Here is a 20,222-nt window from a genome sequence, read left to right as displayed (position 1 = left end):
ATTTATATCGGTATCGGTTCGTACTGAAGGCTGCAATATCGGTATCATATCAGAAGTTATAATGTTGTATCAGGACATCCCTACTATAAATACACCTCACACACACAGACACGTTGCTGAGTCTTCATTTATTTATACATTTTCTTTTTAGCTTAGTCTCTTTATTAATCAGGGGTTGCCACAGTGGAATGAACCGCCAATTTATCCAGCATATATTTTACGTAGCGGATGCCCTTTCAGCTGCAACCCAATACTGGGAAACACCTATACACTCTTGCAGACACACACATACACTATGGCCAATTTAGCTTATTTAATTCACCTATACGGCATGACTTTGGACTGTGGGGGAAACCGGAGCACCCGGAGGAAACCCACACGAACATGGGGAGAACATGCAAACTCCACATAGAAATGCCAACTGGCCCAGCTGGGGCTCGAACCAGCGACCTTCTTACTGTGAGGCGATCGTGCTACCCATTGCGTCACCATAATGCAGTTGCAGTGTCTTGTTGTTAGTAAAATTTCTAAGCGGTATTCTTGTCTTGTCTTGCCTTGTCGTGTTTTTGAGCTGTGTTTTGTTTATCCTGCCTGTTTTTTTATCACCTGCCCCGATCATTTGTCTGCTTTTGACTAGTGTTGGGCAGTGCAAGGCTTCATAAAACACTGAAACAGTTGAAGCAATTGTGTTAAAGCTTTGAAACGTTTCAAAACCATGAATTGCTCTAAAGGCTGCAACAAAGAAACAGTTACACAAATTGAGGAATTTTACCCTACGTTGTAAAGCTTTGAATCGCTTTAGTCAAAGTTTAAACCTGGCTGTTTTGGATCATGCTTTGGATTTATTAATAATAATGATAAATCTTATTGCATTATATCTCTGCATTAAATTTAAGAACATATAATTTATCCCCAACGCAAAGCATGTAATATAATTAAATTCTTTTACATTTACAACTAAACACTGAAATACACTGATTAAATTTATGAAAACTTGATTTATTTCTAATTAAAAAATATAAATAAACAATCACTATAAGATTTTCATGCTTATCAGCAAAATTCAGTGCTCAAACTGTGTGAGATATTTGGGAGAAAGGCTAAATAAATTTTACAAATGTTTTCTGAAACTAATATAACTTCATATTTTACAAAAAGCCATTTTCACTTAATAGTACTTTATAAATACTCAAAATAATAAAAAAAATTAAATGTGTAAAAATATATATATTTAATGGCTTTCATTTCACAATATGTTCACAAACCCTACTCCTCCTCCCATTTTCAGATTTCAGACTCTTTTTAGGCACCGTTATGACAGGATGTAAAATGATTTTTGTAACCTACTTCATCTCCAGCACCTCCTCCAGGTGTCGTCTCCTCTCGGCCCTCAGTGTGGTCAGATGAGCTTCTTTTTCTGCCAGAGACTGTTGGGTGGACGACATCTTGGCCTTCATGGACTCAAGCTCCAGCTTTACCTTCTCCATCGCTCCGAGCAGCTCTTCCATCTTTTAGGACAAAAAGAGAAGGTATGTCTCTTTCACTTATTCTGTAAATCACAAACTTTACCACTTTTAGGGGTGATTTCACTTTGTGTTGAAGCTGGTAAAATGAAATTGACACATTGACCAATAGAAAACAATATAAATTTGACTTTTGACAATAGACATTTTGCTCTCAAAATTGTGCATAGTTTACTTTTCTCAAAAGTTTTTTATGAAAAAAGATTTAACACTAATTCATGAATAAGTCCTAGATTAGGGAAGGGAAAGAGATTTCTTTTTTAGGTTGTATGTAGTGAGTGGAAGGCCAAGAGCCCTCAGAGTGGGTTATGGCTGGTTTATACTTGTGCGTCGAGTGATAGGTGTGACCCACTATGCCTGCCTTGTGCGTTATTGTGCATTTATATTTCTGAGTACTGTTTATGCTGCACAGCAATAACACCTCTGAAACACTAGCTGGCAGTGAAGTTTTTGTGTTTCTCTGTGTTGAGTTTCTTCGCTGGTGTTTGTTTTTTTTCTGAACGCTACGTGCTGTGCAAGTAGCTAAACCTTGCTCATTCTAAGGCAAGAACCTGCAGTCATGCAACAACTTTAATCATAAGGTAAACACAAAACAAGAGGGGTATGTGACCGTGCGAAGACTGCACCAGACCATATGCGTGCACTTGACACATAACTGTGCGTTCACACCGAAGGCGGTGAGAGCGTCCAAGGTCGTTTTGGCTGCCTTGGCGAAAACGCTGTCTGCCTTCAGCTCCGGCGGCGAGAGCATCAGAATTCGCTACATTGATCTCGTATTTAAAAGGGGTCGTTGCAGCATATCAGTTACATTCCTGCATAAAACATTTGCTTGCTAGCATGAAAATGATGCACACTTCTAATCAAATTAATTTGAGAATGGAAGATCAAGTTGCATGTGGTATGGCTTTGCTCCACTTAATTAACCAATATGTCCATATGTCTGAAATATCCTGAAGCAGCAATACTGCTTTCTACTGTCGCATGAGATTCCCGCTTTTTAGATAAGTATATATAACATTAATGCTCATCAGTAACTCGCCAGTAACTTATTTAATGCATATTCCTGTAAGGAAACATTGTAAATAATTGAAAATCAGTCGACTGCAATCAAACCACAATCAAACCTTTGGGAACGTGTGGTCAGAACCAAAGTGCACAGGTTTGTGTTCTCTGAACTCCTTTCAAGCGGAGGACTTCTTCATTCTGATTGCTTGCCGCCGAACCACGTCATAGCTTATTACCATAAAGTTAACTTGATTTCAATTTTCCTTGACGCTCACACCGGCGAAGCCGCCGGCTATCATTGAAAATGGATGACTTCCGACCAATGACTGTAAAAAATATGGACGACGCGACAGCCCTTTTTCCCACTGAACGCCTTGAGGGCAAAACGCCTGCTTGACAGGCACAAACTGTCGCAAAAGACTGCTGAAATTGGAGCCTTGACATGCGCAGAAGGACTGTCTGATGGAGCCAGAGGAGGAGCCGCGAAAATGAGCGGAGTCGAGCTTCCAACCAAACGCTTTATGTAAAATCAACCACGCCCCCCGAACTTCTCAGCATGCGTTTGCTGTAATATCAACACAAATGGATGTAATAACGTTAACAAATATGAGGGTTTTACATATTCAATCGCGCCAGCTCCGGACCGCAGCGCATAACCTACTTGCGGCGTCGCGGGCTGATTCCGGCTCGCATGCGGCAGCGCCGGCTCGCTCAGCCGCCGCATCTGGCTAGATTGACTCGGGCTGGAATCGGGTAGTGAGTCCAGGCATCCGGAGTAGGTCCAGCAGAGGTAGTCAGTCTGAGCTCTAAGGGATAAGTCTCCGGCAGGCGAGAATCTAGCCGGAACTGTGTTTTGCTATCTGGGTGGTTAGGCGTGTATAAGCAAACTAATAAAGCCCGAAAAAAGTCCTGACCTTAGCGAATAAACAGTGTTCCACCAGGATCATGTATGTCAGAAACTATAGTTTACTGCTGAACTCATTTTGTCATGTTAAAATAACACAGAAATCGAATAATAACACTTCAGTCTCCTGCCGAAGCTCAGACGCGCTGCTTTGAGAAACTGTCAATCACAGCTGTCAATCACGATGACACGCCCAGCATTAAATTACTGCTAAAAACAAACTGTTTACAAAAATGAAGATCTGCACCTATTTCAGCACAATAACCAGTGCCTTAATCAACCAGAACCATCTTTCGAGACATTTTATTGCAAGTGTAATTAATTTTTTTATTTGGGCTCAAGTCTCCCTTATTAACACGGAGGAGGCGGGCTTTATGACTTGTACTGCAGCCAGCCCCCAGGGGGCGATCTAACGGCCGAGACCTTCACTCAAACGCAGGCTTGCGGCACACTTGCTTCCGACTACTTTGACGCTCTCGCTTCTTTTGGTGTAAACGTACGGTAAGAATAAATTAGCCTTTAGAGTTAATGAGTGTTATTACATGGCTGGCCAGAATACCTGATTCTGATTGGTCAGTTGCAACATTTCAAGGTATGCTATTCCCAGTTACGGGCTTCTCCGGGTCCTTTAAATCATCTTGACCGTCAGTGAGTATGTTCATATGCTTGACTGTCTCTGCCACAGTTTTTGACTGTTTGGCACCATCTTGTGACTGAACAATATATAGTTCATGCTGAGTTCAGACTGCAGGATTTTAGCCCTAATTTCCCTGAATCACAGGCAAATTGGTGCTTGTTCACGTGAGCGACAATCACATAGTATAAACTATCAAGGACGAGATCCGAGAGAATCGCAAATTAGTTGCCGACACCTATGAGATATTTGGCATGCTAATTATCTGGACCTGTCAGCAATTCAAAATCATGCTGTGTGAAATGTGTTCTGATTGAAAATAATATCAGGGATTACCTACAGCCAATGAGAGAGCAGCATCCACAAGTATTGGTACCTGCAGGCTAGCGGGAGGTTGGGGGAGAAGTCAAAAGCACTTATTTTCAGTTTATTTGGACCCAAGAAATGGAGGAAAAGGTTTGACGTGTCATCTGAGCAATACCTCAACCGGGTTAAAAAAAGAAAACAGTTTAGGAGAAATTGCTAATTCTTTTTTAAAATCCAGGTGAGCAATATAAGTACATTTTCTACCCCAATAAAGGCTTCTTTCTCATTATGTAGTTAATAAGGAAAGATATATTACATGATCTCGCATTGTTTCCATGTCACTTCTCGTGTGTGTTTGGTTGTGAGGACAAAGTTATTGGCGAATCTTCCTATTTTAAAGTCATGCAGCGTGAAACCCCCTGCTGCCGATCCATCTACAGTGTAAACACAGCACAGACGGAACGCTACCCCAGATAGTTATGCAAAGTGAAAACATCCATGACAAGACTATTTTGAAAATCGTGCAGTCTGAGCTCGGCATTAGCGTATGCTTTATCAGCCATTTTCATTTCTTTCAACTTTGCCTTTAACTAAAGAGTTAATAAACTATTACATCTCAGAACAATGAGATGTCTAATTTTTTAATTTTTTGGCAGGTTGCCATGTAAAAAAGCAGGATAAAGTGCATCCAGGTTGTTGTTTGCAGAATAAAACCCTTCAGTCTTAAGGGCGAGACACACCAAGCAGAAACCAAAGAATTAGCATAGCTAATAGCAAACAACATAGCTAATAGCAAACAACAAACAGCATAGCTGAATAACTACTATATTGTTGGCTTTCGTTGGTTGCATCTAGACCAAAAAGCTGCACATGAACACACCAAACAGACGGCAGCAGGCTGAAACGAGAGCACATGTTTTGCACCTGTGTGAGAGAGTGTCTTTCAGCACTCACAGGGGACAGTAGTTTGTTTTCTCATTCCACAAAATGAAACCGACATACAAGCACACATAAAAAAGTTTTCATGAAGCAGGGTTTAGTAACATTACCACAGTACTTGTCACTCACCACAGAGGGGTTCACTTCTGAAAATAATCAAATAATTCATATCGTTTGCAAATATTTTTAAAAATGTAGTGATTTACAGCCGGCTTCTTTGGATCCCCTTTTGACTTTAATTGTGTACTTGGTTACGTCACTTCAATTTATGTTCTCGCGCTCTGATTTATTGCAGAATAACAATTCAGAGCGCTCTATTCAGCCTTAGGAGGGATAATAGTTAATGATCCCAGATGGATGGTGAAATTATGTTATATAGCTGAAGTTGCCAGGAAGACCAGAAGTTCTGTTGTTCATCCATGCTAAGATTTTCTCCAGGCAGATACACAGACATGAGAGCATTTGAATACTTAATCAGTGAATCCCTCATATGTTTATGTAACTTTGTAAGCCTTTACTAAATAGTGTTAAGAGATATTGTTGTGAATCAGTTATATCTGTTGAGCTTGTGAACACAATGACCAATCAGATGTGTTAGGGTGCTTTCACACCTAGACATTTGTTTTTGAACCTGGTCCATTTGCCCCTTAGCTTGGTTTGTTTCGGCTTATGTGAACACCACAATCACGCTCGAATCTGCAGCAAAACAATTGGTCCGAGACAGCCTGAACGAGGTGGTCTCGGCTCCGTTGAAACAAACTCTGGAGTATTTCGGTTGTAGTGAGAAAGCAATATGATCCAACGAACCCGTCGGTATCACTGTATATTATGGTTATGGAATAGCAATATACAGTTAGGTCCATAAATATTTGGACATCGACACAATTCTAACATTTTTTACTCCATACACCAACACAACGAATCTGTAATTAAATGAACAAGACGTGCTTTAACCGCAGACTGTCAGCTTTAATTTGAGGGTATTTACATCCAAATCAGGTGAACGCTGTAGGAATTACAAAAGCTTGCATATGTGCCTCCCACTTGTTAAGGGTCCAAATCAATTGGACAATTGGCTTCTCAGCTGTTCCATGGCCAGGTGTATATTTTTTTCTCATTATCCCAATTACAATGAGCAGATAAAAGGCCGAGAGTTCATTTCAAGTTTGTTATTTGCATTTGGAATCTTTTACTGTTAACGCTCAAGATGAGATCCAAAGAGCTGTCACTATCAGTCAAGCAAGCCCTCGTTAGGCTAACAAAACCATCAGAGAAAAAGCAAAAACATTAAGCGTGGCCTGATCAAGAACATACAAAGGTAGGTGTATGTTTGTTAAAGTCAACAATCAAGAGAAGACGACACCAGAGTGAATACAGAGGGTTTACCACAAAATCTAAACCATTGGTCAGCCTCAAAAACAGAAAGGTAAGATTACAGTTTTAAAAACCTGCCATGGTGCTGTAACAACGTCATATGGACAGATTAGATCAAGATCAACTTGTACCAGAGTGATGGGAAGAGAAGAGTATGGAGAAGGAAAGGAACTACACTGATCCTAAGCAGTGAAGCATGGTGGTAGTGACATGGTGTGGGAATGTATGACTGTCAATGGAACTGGTTTTCTTGTATTTATTGATGATGTGACTGCTGACAAAAGAAGCAGGATGAATTCTGAAGTGTTTCAGGCGACATTTTCTGCTCATATTAGGCCAAAGACTTTAGAACACATTGGACAACACTTCACAGTGCAGATGGACAATGACCCAAAGCATACTGCAAAAGCAACCAAAGAGTTTTTGAAGGGAAAGAAGTGGAATGTTATGCAATGGCCAAGTAAATCACCTGATCTGAATCCAACTGATCCAAATGCATTTCACTTGCTGAAGACAAAATTGAAGGGAAAATGCCCCAAGAACAAGCAGGAACTGACGACAGTTGCTGTAGAGGCCTGGCAGAGCACCACCAGGTATGAAACCCAGCGTCTGGTGATGTCTATGCATTAAAGACTTCAGGCTTTAATTGACTGCAAAGGATTTGAAGTCTTAAAAAGTAAAAGTTTCATTTATGATTATTATTCTGTCCTATTACTTTTGTAAATGTGAAATTTTCACTTTAACTCATGAACATTTAATTCTTGCCGCCATGACAAACTGGGGTATTAGACACAAATGAGTAAGAACTGGTGAGAGAATTATGGAATATAATAATGCACGCCAAATGGATAGGAAAAAAAACTGCTTTTCGTGATGTGTGTATGTGTGTGTGTGCGTTCCTTTAATGTCAGCTGCGTGTGTGCATCTTGTCGGAAAATATAGTAAAAAGTCTTTCATGACGGTAATAGTTTAATTGTGGTGTTTACTTCAGTAATGCCACTAATATATGCAAAATCCACATGTCCTAATTTAATTTTTGTTTAGTTTAGTTATGACTTTAGTCGGAATAAGGTCATCAAAAATCTGTTTCGAGCTTATGTATACCTACAGATCAACATTCATGTTTAACTGAATAAACAGTTAGTAAACACAAGTACATCTTATTGAAAATCAAAATCTAAGCTTTTTTTTAATAAAGCAAATATAAATATGCATATAATAAATAATACTGCTACTAATAATAACATTATACAAAAGCAAATTGTTATGAATAAACTGAAAAAAAGCTCCCGAGATGAAGAAGGCATGGAGGCAGTGGTTTTTTATATTTATGTAAAAAGTAATCATTTTTTAAATATTTTAACTCTTAAATTATTTTTCATTTGTAAAGATATTATATATAAATATAATATTTTGTATTTCTGTACATTCTATGTGTATTAAGCAAAGTGTAAGCGAGGCGAACAATTAAAGCGCTCTGCGCTGGACTTTTGACTTGCTTTCACCTGGGGCCTCATGTACGAAGACTTGCGTGGAAATCATACTAAAACATTGCATACGGACAAAGCTGTAAATGTGCGTACGCAGAAAAAAATTCAGATATATGAAACACTGCGTACGCCGAATCCCACACATATTCTTTGTACATCCGAATGAACGTGAAACTGAGCGCAACATGCACGAGCGCAAAACCTCTCCCTGCCTCCTCCCCCATATGAATATGCTAATGACTATACTTTGGCAAAACCCAACAAAAAAGCAATGGCAAAATCAAGCAAGAAGAGAAACTTTGAACAGAATGTGAATTGGAGGTACTCCGTTCGGAGGTAGACCGGAGAAAAACGATGTTATTTGCAAGTTTGTCCTTCGGAATTAATAACAAAAGAAAAAAATAGAGTGGGGAGAGTTTAGCTGATGCAGTTAACACAGTTAAATCTGAACATCACACTGAGTGGATTAAAAAAAGAAATAGTGAGATGTATAGGTGCAAAATATTGTAGTAAATCTAACAGTCTGGGTGGCGCAGCTCGTAAAACGCATGTTAACATGTTTTGACACGTTCGAGCATGAACTCCGTTCGAATCCAGCGTCTGATGAAGTCATTCTTTTTCTTTTTTCCCCCGCTACATATCAGATTTTGCCAACTATTTATCACGAGGAAGACAAGTAGGAATCATTAATAAGTCTGTGCATCATATTTTATTTGCACATTTATTGAATCGATATGTTTCTGATTCATGCATGCAAATTCATCCTCAGATAGTGTCTTTAGAGCAATGTGCGTGCAGGAGATTGCTCCGATTACATTGGGGAAACCAGCGATCACTATAAATTGCGCTTTAATGTTTGGCTGGTCAACTGTATGGTATGGAAATCTTATATACCTGCTCGATGAACTCGTCTCATACAGCTGCCATTGCACAGCTCAAAGACAATTTGTAGAGTGCAATTTAACACAACTGCCTCTAGGAGTCGCCAATGGAAATAAAACAGACACGCACAAAAAATGTACGCACGCCAGCCATGAAGTTGGCGTGGAGCTGTGCACATTCCCACGTTCAGTTCATCGTTAGTAAATCCAAACGTGAGCGATTCTGAGCATGAAACCTGCCTTACGCAAAGTTTTTGTGCGTACGCAGCGTTGATACATGAGGCCCCAGGTCTATTGTGCAGTCCATTTCAGTTGCTAAAAATAGCAATGCGCCAACAATGCGCCTTAACACCTGTTTTCTAGACCAAAACACCCGTGAGTCCACAAAGTAGCGCAAATAGATTTGCTATTTAAACAGCGTGGCGAATAACTGGAAAATTAAGGTTGCGCTGCTCTGAAAATAGCAACACGTTGTAAAAACAAGTCTTGCGCCCTATTGCACCAGGGTTATGATAGAGCCCTTTGTCTGTGGCTGTCACCATTCAAAATTAAAGTGCACCTTTTTGCTTATAATGTTATAATTGTCATCATCATAAATTAAAATAAAACATATATCTACTGAGTGTAATCTCAAAAAATAAAGCAAATCTGACCAATTTTAGGAGACCTTACTAGGATGTGACTTGTTTTAATCACTTTGGACCATTTAGAAACGTTGCCATGTGAAAACGAACCACAAAAAGGACAAAAAACAACATTGTTCCAATTTTAATTCCTGTTTCAGAACAAAACAATCGATCTATAGGTGTGAAAAAACCTATAGAAATACCTTAAAAGCATTCAGAAAACGCTTGTATCATCACATTTGCAAAGTATCAACATCCAAGTTGGTACTTTTGACTATATTAATATTATATCAACCGTTTTAATATTTACCTGTTTCTCCTGGTGGTTGCGAGCGGCCTCCTCCTGTGCCAGTACCATCTCTCTTTCGGCAGTGATCTGAACACTTTCTCTGAGAGCCTCTTCCAGCTCCTCGATACGCTCTGCCTTCTGCCGCAGAGACTCCTGGGATAGACAGGCTCATCATCAGCACACAGTACAGTTTGACAGTGTTAGGAAAAATACAGAGAGCCGTCAAAAGAGACAGAACTGTCATAACCATCTCTCTGTTCACCTCACCTGCTGTGGGCCATCGTTGACATTTCTGCCCTTTCCCGGCGGCTCCTTGTGTTTGCCAGACTTCTTACTCTGCTCTTTCATTTGCCTGAAACATAAACATGATACTTTTGTGAGAAGAACGCTCTGCATTTTAATGGTGAACTAAAGAGTTTTAGGCCCCATTTACACTAATGCATTTTTGTTTTAAAACACATAAGTTTTGCTACGGTTACGCCAATCGTCCACACTACGCCGGAGTTTTCGAGCGCCGAAAACGGAGCATTTTGGAAACTCTGAAGAGGCCGTTTCCATTCTAAAATGTTGCTGATCCTTCTCAGTGTGGATGAGGGAAAACGGAGACATCTGAAAACAAGGGCGCGGATGCCGACATTCGCCTCTCTGATTGAGGTTTTCCCTCAATATTAAGAAGCCTACAAACAGTTCAGTCCTGCATCCTCTCCTTGTAAGTTCAGACTTTGCAAGTTTGATATGGAAAACAGACAACCGAGAACATGTCAGGTAAATCTTCAAAAGGAACAGTCTACTTTATAGCCTTATTCACATCATCCTGGCTACGTTGTTTCACTATATCTCAACAATAAAATAAAACCATGATATAAGGGACTGCTATTTTCATTTTGATATTAACAACTTAATAGATAGCAGAAATGTTGAGGCGTCGTGCTGCAAATATGACCGTCATCTTCACTGTATGCGTATACATAACAAGACAGAGCCTATAATATCACTGCCTCTTTTCATTTTCATTGAAAATACGAAACATACCCTCTTTTTTGCTGAATATCAATTTTAATAATCAATAATGGCCATTATAAAAGTATAACATACAATAAATTGATACATTATAGGAAATAAAGGCAAGCAATTACTCCATATACAGAATGTACGTGGTTACATTAATTATTAATTTATCGTTGCACTCAGCCAAAACACGTTAACTGAGAACAAGTAATAGATTCAAAAGACTAAAGTCGGGGAATATGTTGTTAGATATTGACAACAAAATGAATTAAGTATCTCGTTTAACAAATACAGCGAGATTAGATCCAGCAGGAGATCCTTGATGAACACTCTGACCAGCACAGCTCTCATCTGTCCAGATAGGCTGCAGCACATGCCAGGAGTGTGTGTGTGGTCCTGTGATGTGCGTTTTCAGTGTTTTGGTGTAGACGGAGAGCTGTTCAGAAACACTGGGTGAAACGCTAGTGTGGACGCGGATCGTTTTCATTTTAAAACGCCATTGTAAAACTAAAACACACGAGTGTAAACAGGGCTTAGTGTGGAGGAGAGTAAAGGGGTTCAAAATTTATTGTGGAAAAAAATTGATTTTATTATTAGTCTGTAAATATTGCAAAGGCTGATCGGATGAAAAATGCTTGTGCTATTTGAAACTCTTCAACAGTAATAATACTATTAAAGAGCAAATATTTAAGATCAAGTACATTACATTGCCTTTTCTTTCGTTGTTTCTGTCTTGCTTTTTTACTGAAAACCTCATGAATTTCAAGTTTTGACATAGCTATGATTTAATCATTTTTAATACAATTAGGTGATGTTATGGGGAAGTGCTCATTCTAGTGAGCCTCTGATTAAATAAAATTAGGGATGCATGATAAATCAATGCCATATTCTATAATGCTATACATGTTTAAATCTCAAATAAATTACTACTTCATTTCATACAGTGGATCTGGAAAGTATTCATAGCACTTACTTTTTCCCTTTTTTTATGTTACAGCCTTGTTCCAAAATGGATTAAATTAATTTATTTCAAAATTCTACAATTTCCCATAATTACAATGTGAAAAAAGATTTTTTGGAATTGTTGCAAATTTATTAAAAATAAAAAAAGCTGAAAAATCACATGTACATAAGTATTCACTGCCTTTGCTCAATACTTTGTTGATGCACCTTTGGCAGCAATTACAGCCTCAAGTCTTTTTGTATATGATGCCACGAGCTTGGCACACATGTCTTTGGGAATTTTTGCTAATTCCTCTTTGCAGTACCTCTCAAGCTCTATCAGGTTGGATGGGAAGCGACGGTCTACAGCCATTTTCAGATCTCTCCAGAGATGTTCAATAAGATTTAGGTCTGGGCTGTGGCTGGGCCACTCAATGACATTCACTGAGTTGTTGTAAAGACACTCCATTGATATTGAAGCATTGATGTTGTTGTAAAGACAGGGAGTGGCTTCCGTCTGGCCATTCTAACATAAAGGCCTGATTGGTGGATTGCTGCACAGATGGTTTTCCTTCTATGAGGTTCGGGTTATTAATTTACGAGTTATAAATTTGCAGCAATTAAAAAAAAAAAAACTTTTTCACAATGTCATTATGGAGTATTGTGTGTAGAATTTTGAGGAAAAAGTGAAGCTATAAATACTTTCCGGATGCACTGTATATTTAGATTATGACTGCCATTATTACGGACTCGTTTTAAGTTACGATTTGAATGGAAAACATCCTTCTAAATTAAAATAACTTATAATTTTATTACATTTAATCTTTAGTAAATCTCGAAATGAATATCAGTTTTCATACTGTTCATTATAATTATGTATTGCATAAATTGATTTGCACACAGAGACCCAAAAGGAACATGGTGATAGAAAACAACATGAGATAGGAGTTAAAAAAGTGTTTTTGTTCTTTAATAAAAGTATTGCATCCTCACAAAAAATATAATATTCCTGAAAGGATGGCACGGTGGCTCAGTGGTTAGCACTGTGCCTAACAGCAAGATGGTCACTGGCTCGAATCCTGGCTGGACCAGTTGGCATTTCTGTGTGGAGTTTGCATGCTCTCCCCGTGTTTGAGTGAGTTTCCATCAGGTGCTCCGATTTTCCCCACAGTCCAAACACATGCGCTATAAGTGAATTGAATAAACTAAATTGGCCATTGTTTATGAATGTGTGTGTGATTGTGAGAGTGTATGGTTGTTTCCCAGTACTGGGTTGCAGCTGGAAGGGCATCCGCTGCATAAAACATATGCCAGAATAGTTGGTGGTTTATTCCATGAATGACATTTCCCCATTACTATTCATGGTGAAACTATTCATTTTTGCAAAGGTATTGTGTATTCCTGAGAAAGTTATCATTTTATATATATCATAAATGTTTTGCACTCCCCAATCAATTCCAATTCTTTTGCAAATGTATTGTGTTTATTAGTGAAATGTCTGGAAACGCAAACATTTTGTAAACTAACATGAACTATTTCTCAGAATCACCATGTCCTTTTGGAAACTCCATAGTTTTTCAGTCATCGATTTCAGCATTTTTAGTGTTTTAGGATAAATAATATTAAATATATCTAAGCTTTTCAGTATTTTTCACTATTTATGGTTCACGTCAACAATAATAATATTGCTCACTCCTTGAAAATATTAGGGCAAGATGATTATAACATGCAGATAATAAAGTCATACAAATTTGGATTTTCCTTTCACTTTACTTAACTTTAAGCTCATTTTAACCTTTTTTTTCTGGCAAAGAAACATATATGTTAACTTTGCTGACACTGATTATAATACTATATAATAATTTTTAAAAAGTTTAAAAGTCTTGTAAAAAAAAACAGTCACACTACTGTATTTTACAATAAGTATTTTAAAGAATAACCTCTAAAGGGTTAAGGGTACACCATCATGTATTTGACTAACTGCTACAAAACTGATCTCATGGAATCTTTAAAAGGGTATTAATCCTTTAAAGCAGGAGTCGGGAACCTTTTTTTATTAAAAATAAATAACAAATAATACACTTTTAAACAAAACCTTCATTTATGTACTTGTACAACTCTATAAATCACACCTATAAGTCCATGAATGAAGGACAATCTGTAGAATTATTTTTTCGCCATCACCTCTAATGAATGTTGTCTGAATTTATGTGCATGAGTTTACCATAGATACGTAAGTTGTTTGCCTTTTTTTGTTGATTCAAGTTTATTCACAGCAAAGCATACATACATTGATCAAAACGTCCTTTTATTGTAAACTGAGTACTTATTTATTTTGCTGTAAAAAATGACACTAAAAAGGAATTGTGATTGTATTTTCAATAGGAAACTTTTGGATTTCTAGTGACGATTATAATTTTTTTCAACCGCAAAATGTTATTATAGAGACAGCTGGTGATTCATATATTTTTGGTCAAAGAGTCACATGTGGCTTGCGAGCCATAGGTTCCCTACCACTGCTTTAAAGACTCTGTCCATTAATGTGTGTAGAAGTACACATGTATCTACTAACCTGGAAGCCACACTAGGTACACATTTCCATGTGAAAAAGTGAAAAAGAGGGAGACAAAAAACAGAAGTTCAAAGGCCACTCAGCGTGAGAAAAACAGAGCTTCAATGCAAAAGTCAAGGGGAGGGAAAAGAAGTCCAGTCAAAACATCAGCCTCGTCAAACGCAAACACTGAAAAAGTTTTGACGTTGATGCCCAAACATGGCAGCAAAAAAGCAAGAAACCATAACGCGTTTTGACTGCAACACCAACGTGAAAAATAATCACATTTGCAAAGGAGATGAGGGAGAAAGACTGACCTCTCCAGCTCACTGATTTTTCTGTCCTTGTCATTCTTCTCATTCTCCATCTGACGCAGGATGTCCAGTAGACGATCGACTTCAGCCTGGGCTTTGGCCGAGTCCTCTCTGTGTCTGGACACATCAGCTTCAAGCGAAGAAATGCGCTCAGAAATCTCGGCATTGGCCTGGGCGTTCACTGCAGCACTGTGGGCCTAAGATAGAAACACAAGCACAACTTACACAAACTCAAATAGATCTCACATACATATAAAAATGTTTAATGTATATCTCATTAGTTTTTGCATCTGTTATTTATAATGACTACATCCCAATTTGGATACTTATACTATGCACTAGGTGTGCGATATTTAGCATTTACAGTAATATCATAATTATTGTTTTAATACTTTACAATAAGGTTTTATTTAATGTTCATGTTAAAGTTCATGTATTTGCTAACATGAACAAACAATGAATAATACATTTATTACAGTATTTATTGATGTCAGTTAATAAAAAGTTATTGATTGTTAGTTCATGTTCACTTACAGTGCATTTACTAATGTTGAAATCGGATTTGAACTCCTTCCTGAATAACTTAAATTATGTTCCAACTTTCAGGAAAAATGTAAAAGAATTTATTAATTTTAACGAAATTCTCAAAAAAAAAATCAATTTCAAAAGAAAATCAAAGAATTGATTTATGTGATTTTTTTGTTTTGTTTTTCCATTTCAATAGACATCAGGTCAAAACAACTGTACTTCAAAAACAAATTTCCAATATTAAATTAAAAATAAAATAATACAAACTGTTGATCTTTACTTGAAGGTTCGTTAAAAACTTGAATAATGTAACATTTGAACTTTCATTTTTAGGTTTTAGTTTTATGGACTGCACATTATTAGAACTCACAGTACGTTATAATGGATGGACATTTAAACCAAATACAGTAGTTCACCCAAAAATACAAATTCTGTTATTATTTACTCATTCTTTAATTGTTTCAAACATTTATGCGTTTCTTTTTTCTGTTGAACACAAACGAAGATATTTTGAAAAAAGCTGGAAACCTATAACCATTGACTTTTTTTATGGAAGTCAATGATTACAGCTCTTTTTTTTGTGTTCTCGAACAGATTTGGAACAAGTGAGAAAATGATGACAGTATTTCCAGTTCTGGGCAAACTATCCCTTTAAAAACATATTTGTGTGTGTTTTGTAAAGAGGAAAGAATTATTGGCATGAAGAGGTTCGAACCAGAGTGAGAAATCCATAAATGATTATAGCTCTTTTGATGCAACAATGGCTACAATAATGTTTCAATAATGTATTCTGCAGTTTTTTTCCTTGTCCATACACACTTAACAAAAAAAACTATATCTAGCCAATTAAATATTTTAAAGCGTAGCAAAACTGGTAATAATTTTATTTCTATGGTGTGGCTCACCTTCTTGAGTTGGTTCTCCAGTTTACTGCACTCCTCTCTCCTCTGCTCAAGGGCGATCTCTAGACTCTTCAGTTTGGAGTCTTTCTTCAGGCCAGACGAGGCCAGGGACGACGCATGCTCTTTCAGGTCCAGCAGAGAAGTCTGGAAACAAACAGCATTGAGGTCGCAGGTATACAACTTACAAACACTTTTAGTAAACATGTACCTTCATAAGGTCGAGGCTTGGTGGTTTATCTGTTCTGACAGACACTCTTATGTCATGTAGGATATGTGCTTGTTTTAAGGTTGATTACTTTACATCACGTAATGAGCAGATTTCTTTTTTTAATTAAATTAAAAATTGTGTAAGACATTCTGAAAATGCAATTAAAACCCCATGTGGTCTCCCGGGACAGTACTTGGATGGGAGACAACATGGGAAAGCTAGGTTGCTGCTGGAAGTGGTGTTAATGAGGCCAGCAGGGGCACCCAACCTGCGGTCTGTGTGGGTCCTAATGCCCCAGTATAGTGACGGGGACTCTATACTGCTCAGTAAGTGCTGTCTTTTGGATAAGACGTTAAACCGAGGTCCTGACTCTCTGTCGTCGTTAAAAATCCCAGGATGTCCTTCGAAAAAGTGTAGGGGTTTAACCCCGGCATCCGGAATCTGCCCACTGACCTCTGTCCATCATGGCCTCCTAACCCTCCCCATACCATAATTGGCTTTATTACTCTGTCTCTCCCTCACCAATCAGCTGGTGTGTGGTGTGCGGTCTGACGCAAAATGGCTGCCGTCGCGTCATCCAGGTGGATGCTGCACACTGGTGGCGGATGAGCAGATTCTCCCCATTGTGTAAAGTGCTTTGTGTGCCCACAAAAGTGCTATATAAATGTGAGGAATTATTATTATTATCAAAATATATTTGCCAGTTGGGTAAAAAAAAAACTTTATTTATTATGCAATTTTGCTTTAATAATAATAATTTAATTTGATGAAGCAAAAATATTCTTTGGCTCAATTTAAAACACTTCTAAACAGTTAAACAGTTGTGTTTTACCATTTTTGAATAGATTCAGATAATCTCTGGGTTTGGCACGAGCACTTTTAGCTTAGCTTAGCATAGATCATTGAATCAGATCAAAACGATTAGCATCTCTCTCAAAAACTAAATAAATGTATTTGAAAATAATAAAACTAATAATTTATTAAAAATAAGTTTTTTGCACAAATGTAATAAGTTCTGCAGCAAAAATATTATTATTTTTTAAAAATTCTTTTGCAAATTTGGTTTGAAGTAAATCTATTTGAAAACAATTAAAAATAATAATTATTTACCTGAAATGTTTGTGTTTGTTTCAAGGTTAACCACTTTACACCCTCTAATCAACAGATTTCTTTTTCAATTGGTCATTTAGTAATTTTTTTACTCACATTAAATAAATCCATATTTGGAATAAATGTCATATTGTGTAAGATATTCTGAAAATTAAGTTCAATTAACTTCAATTAAGTTACATTTTTTTATTCTTACTTTAAATATTTTATACTTTTTAAATAAGAAAATCACTATATTTTGCTAGATTAATATTAAAATATATTTGCCCGTTTTACCATTTTTAAATAGATTCAGATGATCTCTGGATCTGACATTAGCACTTTTAGCTTAGCATAGATCATTGAATTAAATCAGATGATTAGCATCCCACTCAAAAATTAAATAAATGTGTTTGAAAATAATAAAAAATCATTTACTTGGGAAAAAAAAAATTGTAAAGTTTTTTGCAAAACTTTATTAAGTGCTCCAGCCAAAATATTATTATCAACTAACCTGCCCTCTTCCCTCCCTAAACCCAACCAATAGTGTTTTTAAAAAGCACCTATTGACCTATTGACCTATTGATTGATTATCTGGTTCAGGTGTGTTTAATTAGGGTTGAAGCTAAAGTCTCCAGGACACTGGCCCTCCAGGACCGAGTTTGGACACCCCTGGCCTATGCTAACATTTTGTGTGGCAAACATATTTTAAATATGCCATGTAAAATATGGCATGTTTTATGGTTGACCACCTTACATCCCCTTTTAAGCAGATTTATTTATCAGTTTGGCAAAGTAATTAATTAGTAATTAAGTAAAATGAATCTTGTATCTTCAATTAAGTAACCTTTTTTCAATCTTACTATTTAATATTTTCTAAATATAAACCTCACTACATATTGTTAGATTAATACGAAAATCCATTTGCTAGTTGGGTGATCTGATTTCTTATGCAATTTGATCTGACAAATATTAAAATAATAGTTTGCCTGAATTCTTTTGTATTGTGTATTTTGTTTTTTGTACACATTTCACAAGGACTGCATCAATAATGATTAGAAAAATTAAAATTGAATGATGTTTTCCTGTGATTTTTCAGTACCTCTCGGTCTGACAGGTCTCCCTGAAGCAGACTGACTTTCTCCTTTAACTCCTTCAGCTCTTTTTTACTGGTGTCCAGCTCTTCGGCTTTCTCTCGCTCCTCACGGTCACGTTGCTCCTTCAGACGCTCAATAATACGTTCCTGTTGAGAAGTGCTCACATTAACACAGTGCCAAAAAGACAGCATATACAAGGAGCATCAACTGTTTATAACCAAGCACAGATGTTTCAACTCCAGACAGTTACCATTTGGAGGAGCACCAGTGTTTTGTTCTAAAGTCTGGTCATCTAGAGCAGTGATTCCCAACCTTTTTTTCAGGAGACCTCCATTTTAATTATGCCCCTTTTCAAAAGATGCAAAATACATCTCTGGTGTTCCTAGAAAACACACTAGCTGCGTCCCAAATGGCACACTATACACTATGCACTCATGCACTATGTACTTATGCACTTATACACTTACACACTCAACAGGATAGTATATGTATGTAGTGTCGTCCCAAATGGAACAGTAATGTCTTTTTACTAATCAGAAATTCAAACCATTTCCCTAAAGAAGTTTGTATGGAACAAAATCAATGCCTAAAGTCTTGAATTAAAAAGCTTGTTGAATATCACAAACTGAAAAAAATAATACACCGTATTAACAAGTTCTTGCATTTTAATGACTTGAATTCCAGGGTTTGTATTTTTAGGTCCTGAAATTTAACATATCTGTTTATTTAATCTGTGAATATTTCAACGAAAAATATTTCAAACACGTTTTCATACTTAAAAATTCAATAATTCATATTCAATTTTCAGATTTCACTTACAAAATATTCAATACCCTTTAAAAATACGATGTATAATATTCAAAAGGTCATTTTCAGTTCATTTTATTTCAGTTCTAATATTCGCTTCCATAAATTCAGTGGATCAAATTCGACTGATAAATTTCAACATTACATCCGGGAACTGCAGGAGAAGCAATAGATTGCAGAGTGAAGATCGCAGCTGCTCTAGCTTTCACCAGCAGGTGGAGATGGAATAATGTAAGATTTTTAACCCAGTAAACAGGCGAGAAAAAGGCTAATAAAGGCAAAAAAAGTAGCATTCAATTTTAATATCAATGCCTTGGACATTATAAATAATAAAAAGTATGAGTAAAATGAGTAAATGAGGTTTTAGTCATCTATATTTGCCCTTATGTAACGGAAGCCAGCTGGTGATCGCGTAAAGCTCACTCCTGATCCAGGGACAGACGTTGTTCTGCAATCTTATCGGAGCTTGTCTCCCATGCTGGCTCGTTACCTGCTCGGACCGGTGCGGTTATGTGCACATAAACCGTCTTTTGATGATGATGTTACACCTTGTCTATCATTGACTCTTTCTTCCATAGACGCTATAAGTATTATATTGACAGCTAAAGAATATAAACGTATGAGAAACAGGAGAGAAAATATAATAATAATAATACAAAATAGATAAACATTGACAGGGCTAAGAACAATTACGATCAAAGATTTTCAAAACCAGAGAGATTTTATGAGAATGTCACAAAACAGTTTACTTGGAAATGTTAAACAGAGTTCAGGTATGATTTAAGGTTGGTTATGGATGGGGCGT

At 37.1% G+C, this 20,222-nt stretch overlaps 1 protein-coding gene across 9 annotated transcripts in view; it reads right to left on the bottom strand.

Moving 5' to 3' along the window:
* The window catches only part of erc1a (ELKS/RAB6-interacting/CAST family member 1a), a 90,288-nt gene that overhangs the window by 27,516 nt on the left and 42,550 nt on the right, over positions 1 to 20,222 (bottom strand). For 5 of the 9 annotated variants that reach the window (XM_068217370.2, XM_009298006.5, XM_073942061.1 and 2 more), the window contains 6 exon segments: positions 18,616 to 18,756; positions 16,220 to 16,360; positions 14,790 to 14,983; positions 10,239 to 10,323; positions 9,993 to 10,124; positions 1,348 to 1,508 (listed from right to left, as the gene is read on the bottom strand). In XM_068217370.2, the coding sequence (XP_068073471.1) occupies positions 1,348 to 1,508; positions 9,993 to 10,124; positions 10,239 to 10,323; positions 14,790 to 14,983; positions 16,220 to 16,360; positions 18,616 to 18,756 (854 nt within the window). 9 annotated transcript variants of the gene reach the window in all.

Source organism: Danio rerio, chromosome 25 (assembly GCF_049306965.1).
Source record: "Danio rerio strain Tuebingen ecotype United States chromosome 25, GRCz12tu, whole genome shotgun sequence".
Taxonomy (NCBI): domain Eukaryota; kingdom Metazoa; phylum Chordata; class Actinopteri; order Cypriniformes; family Danionidae; genus Danio; species Danio rerio.
The sequence above is the reverse complement of the archived record's forward strand: the minus strand, read 5'-3'. Positions and strand labels throughout refer to the sequence as shown.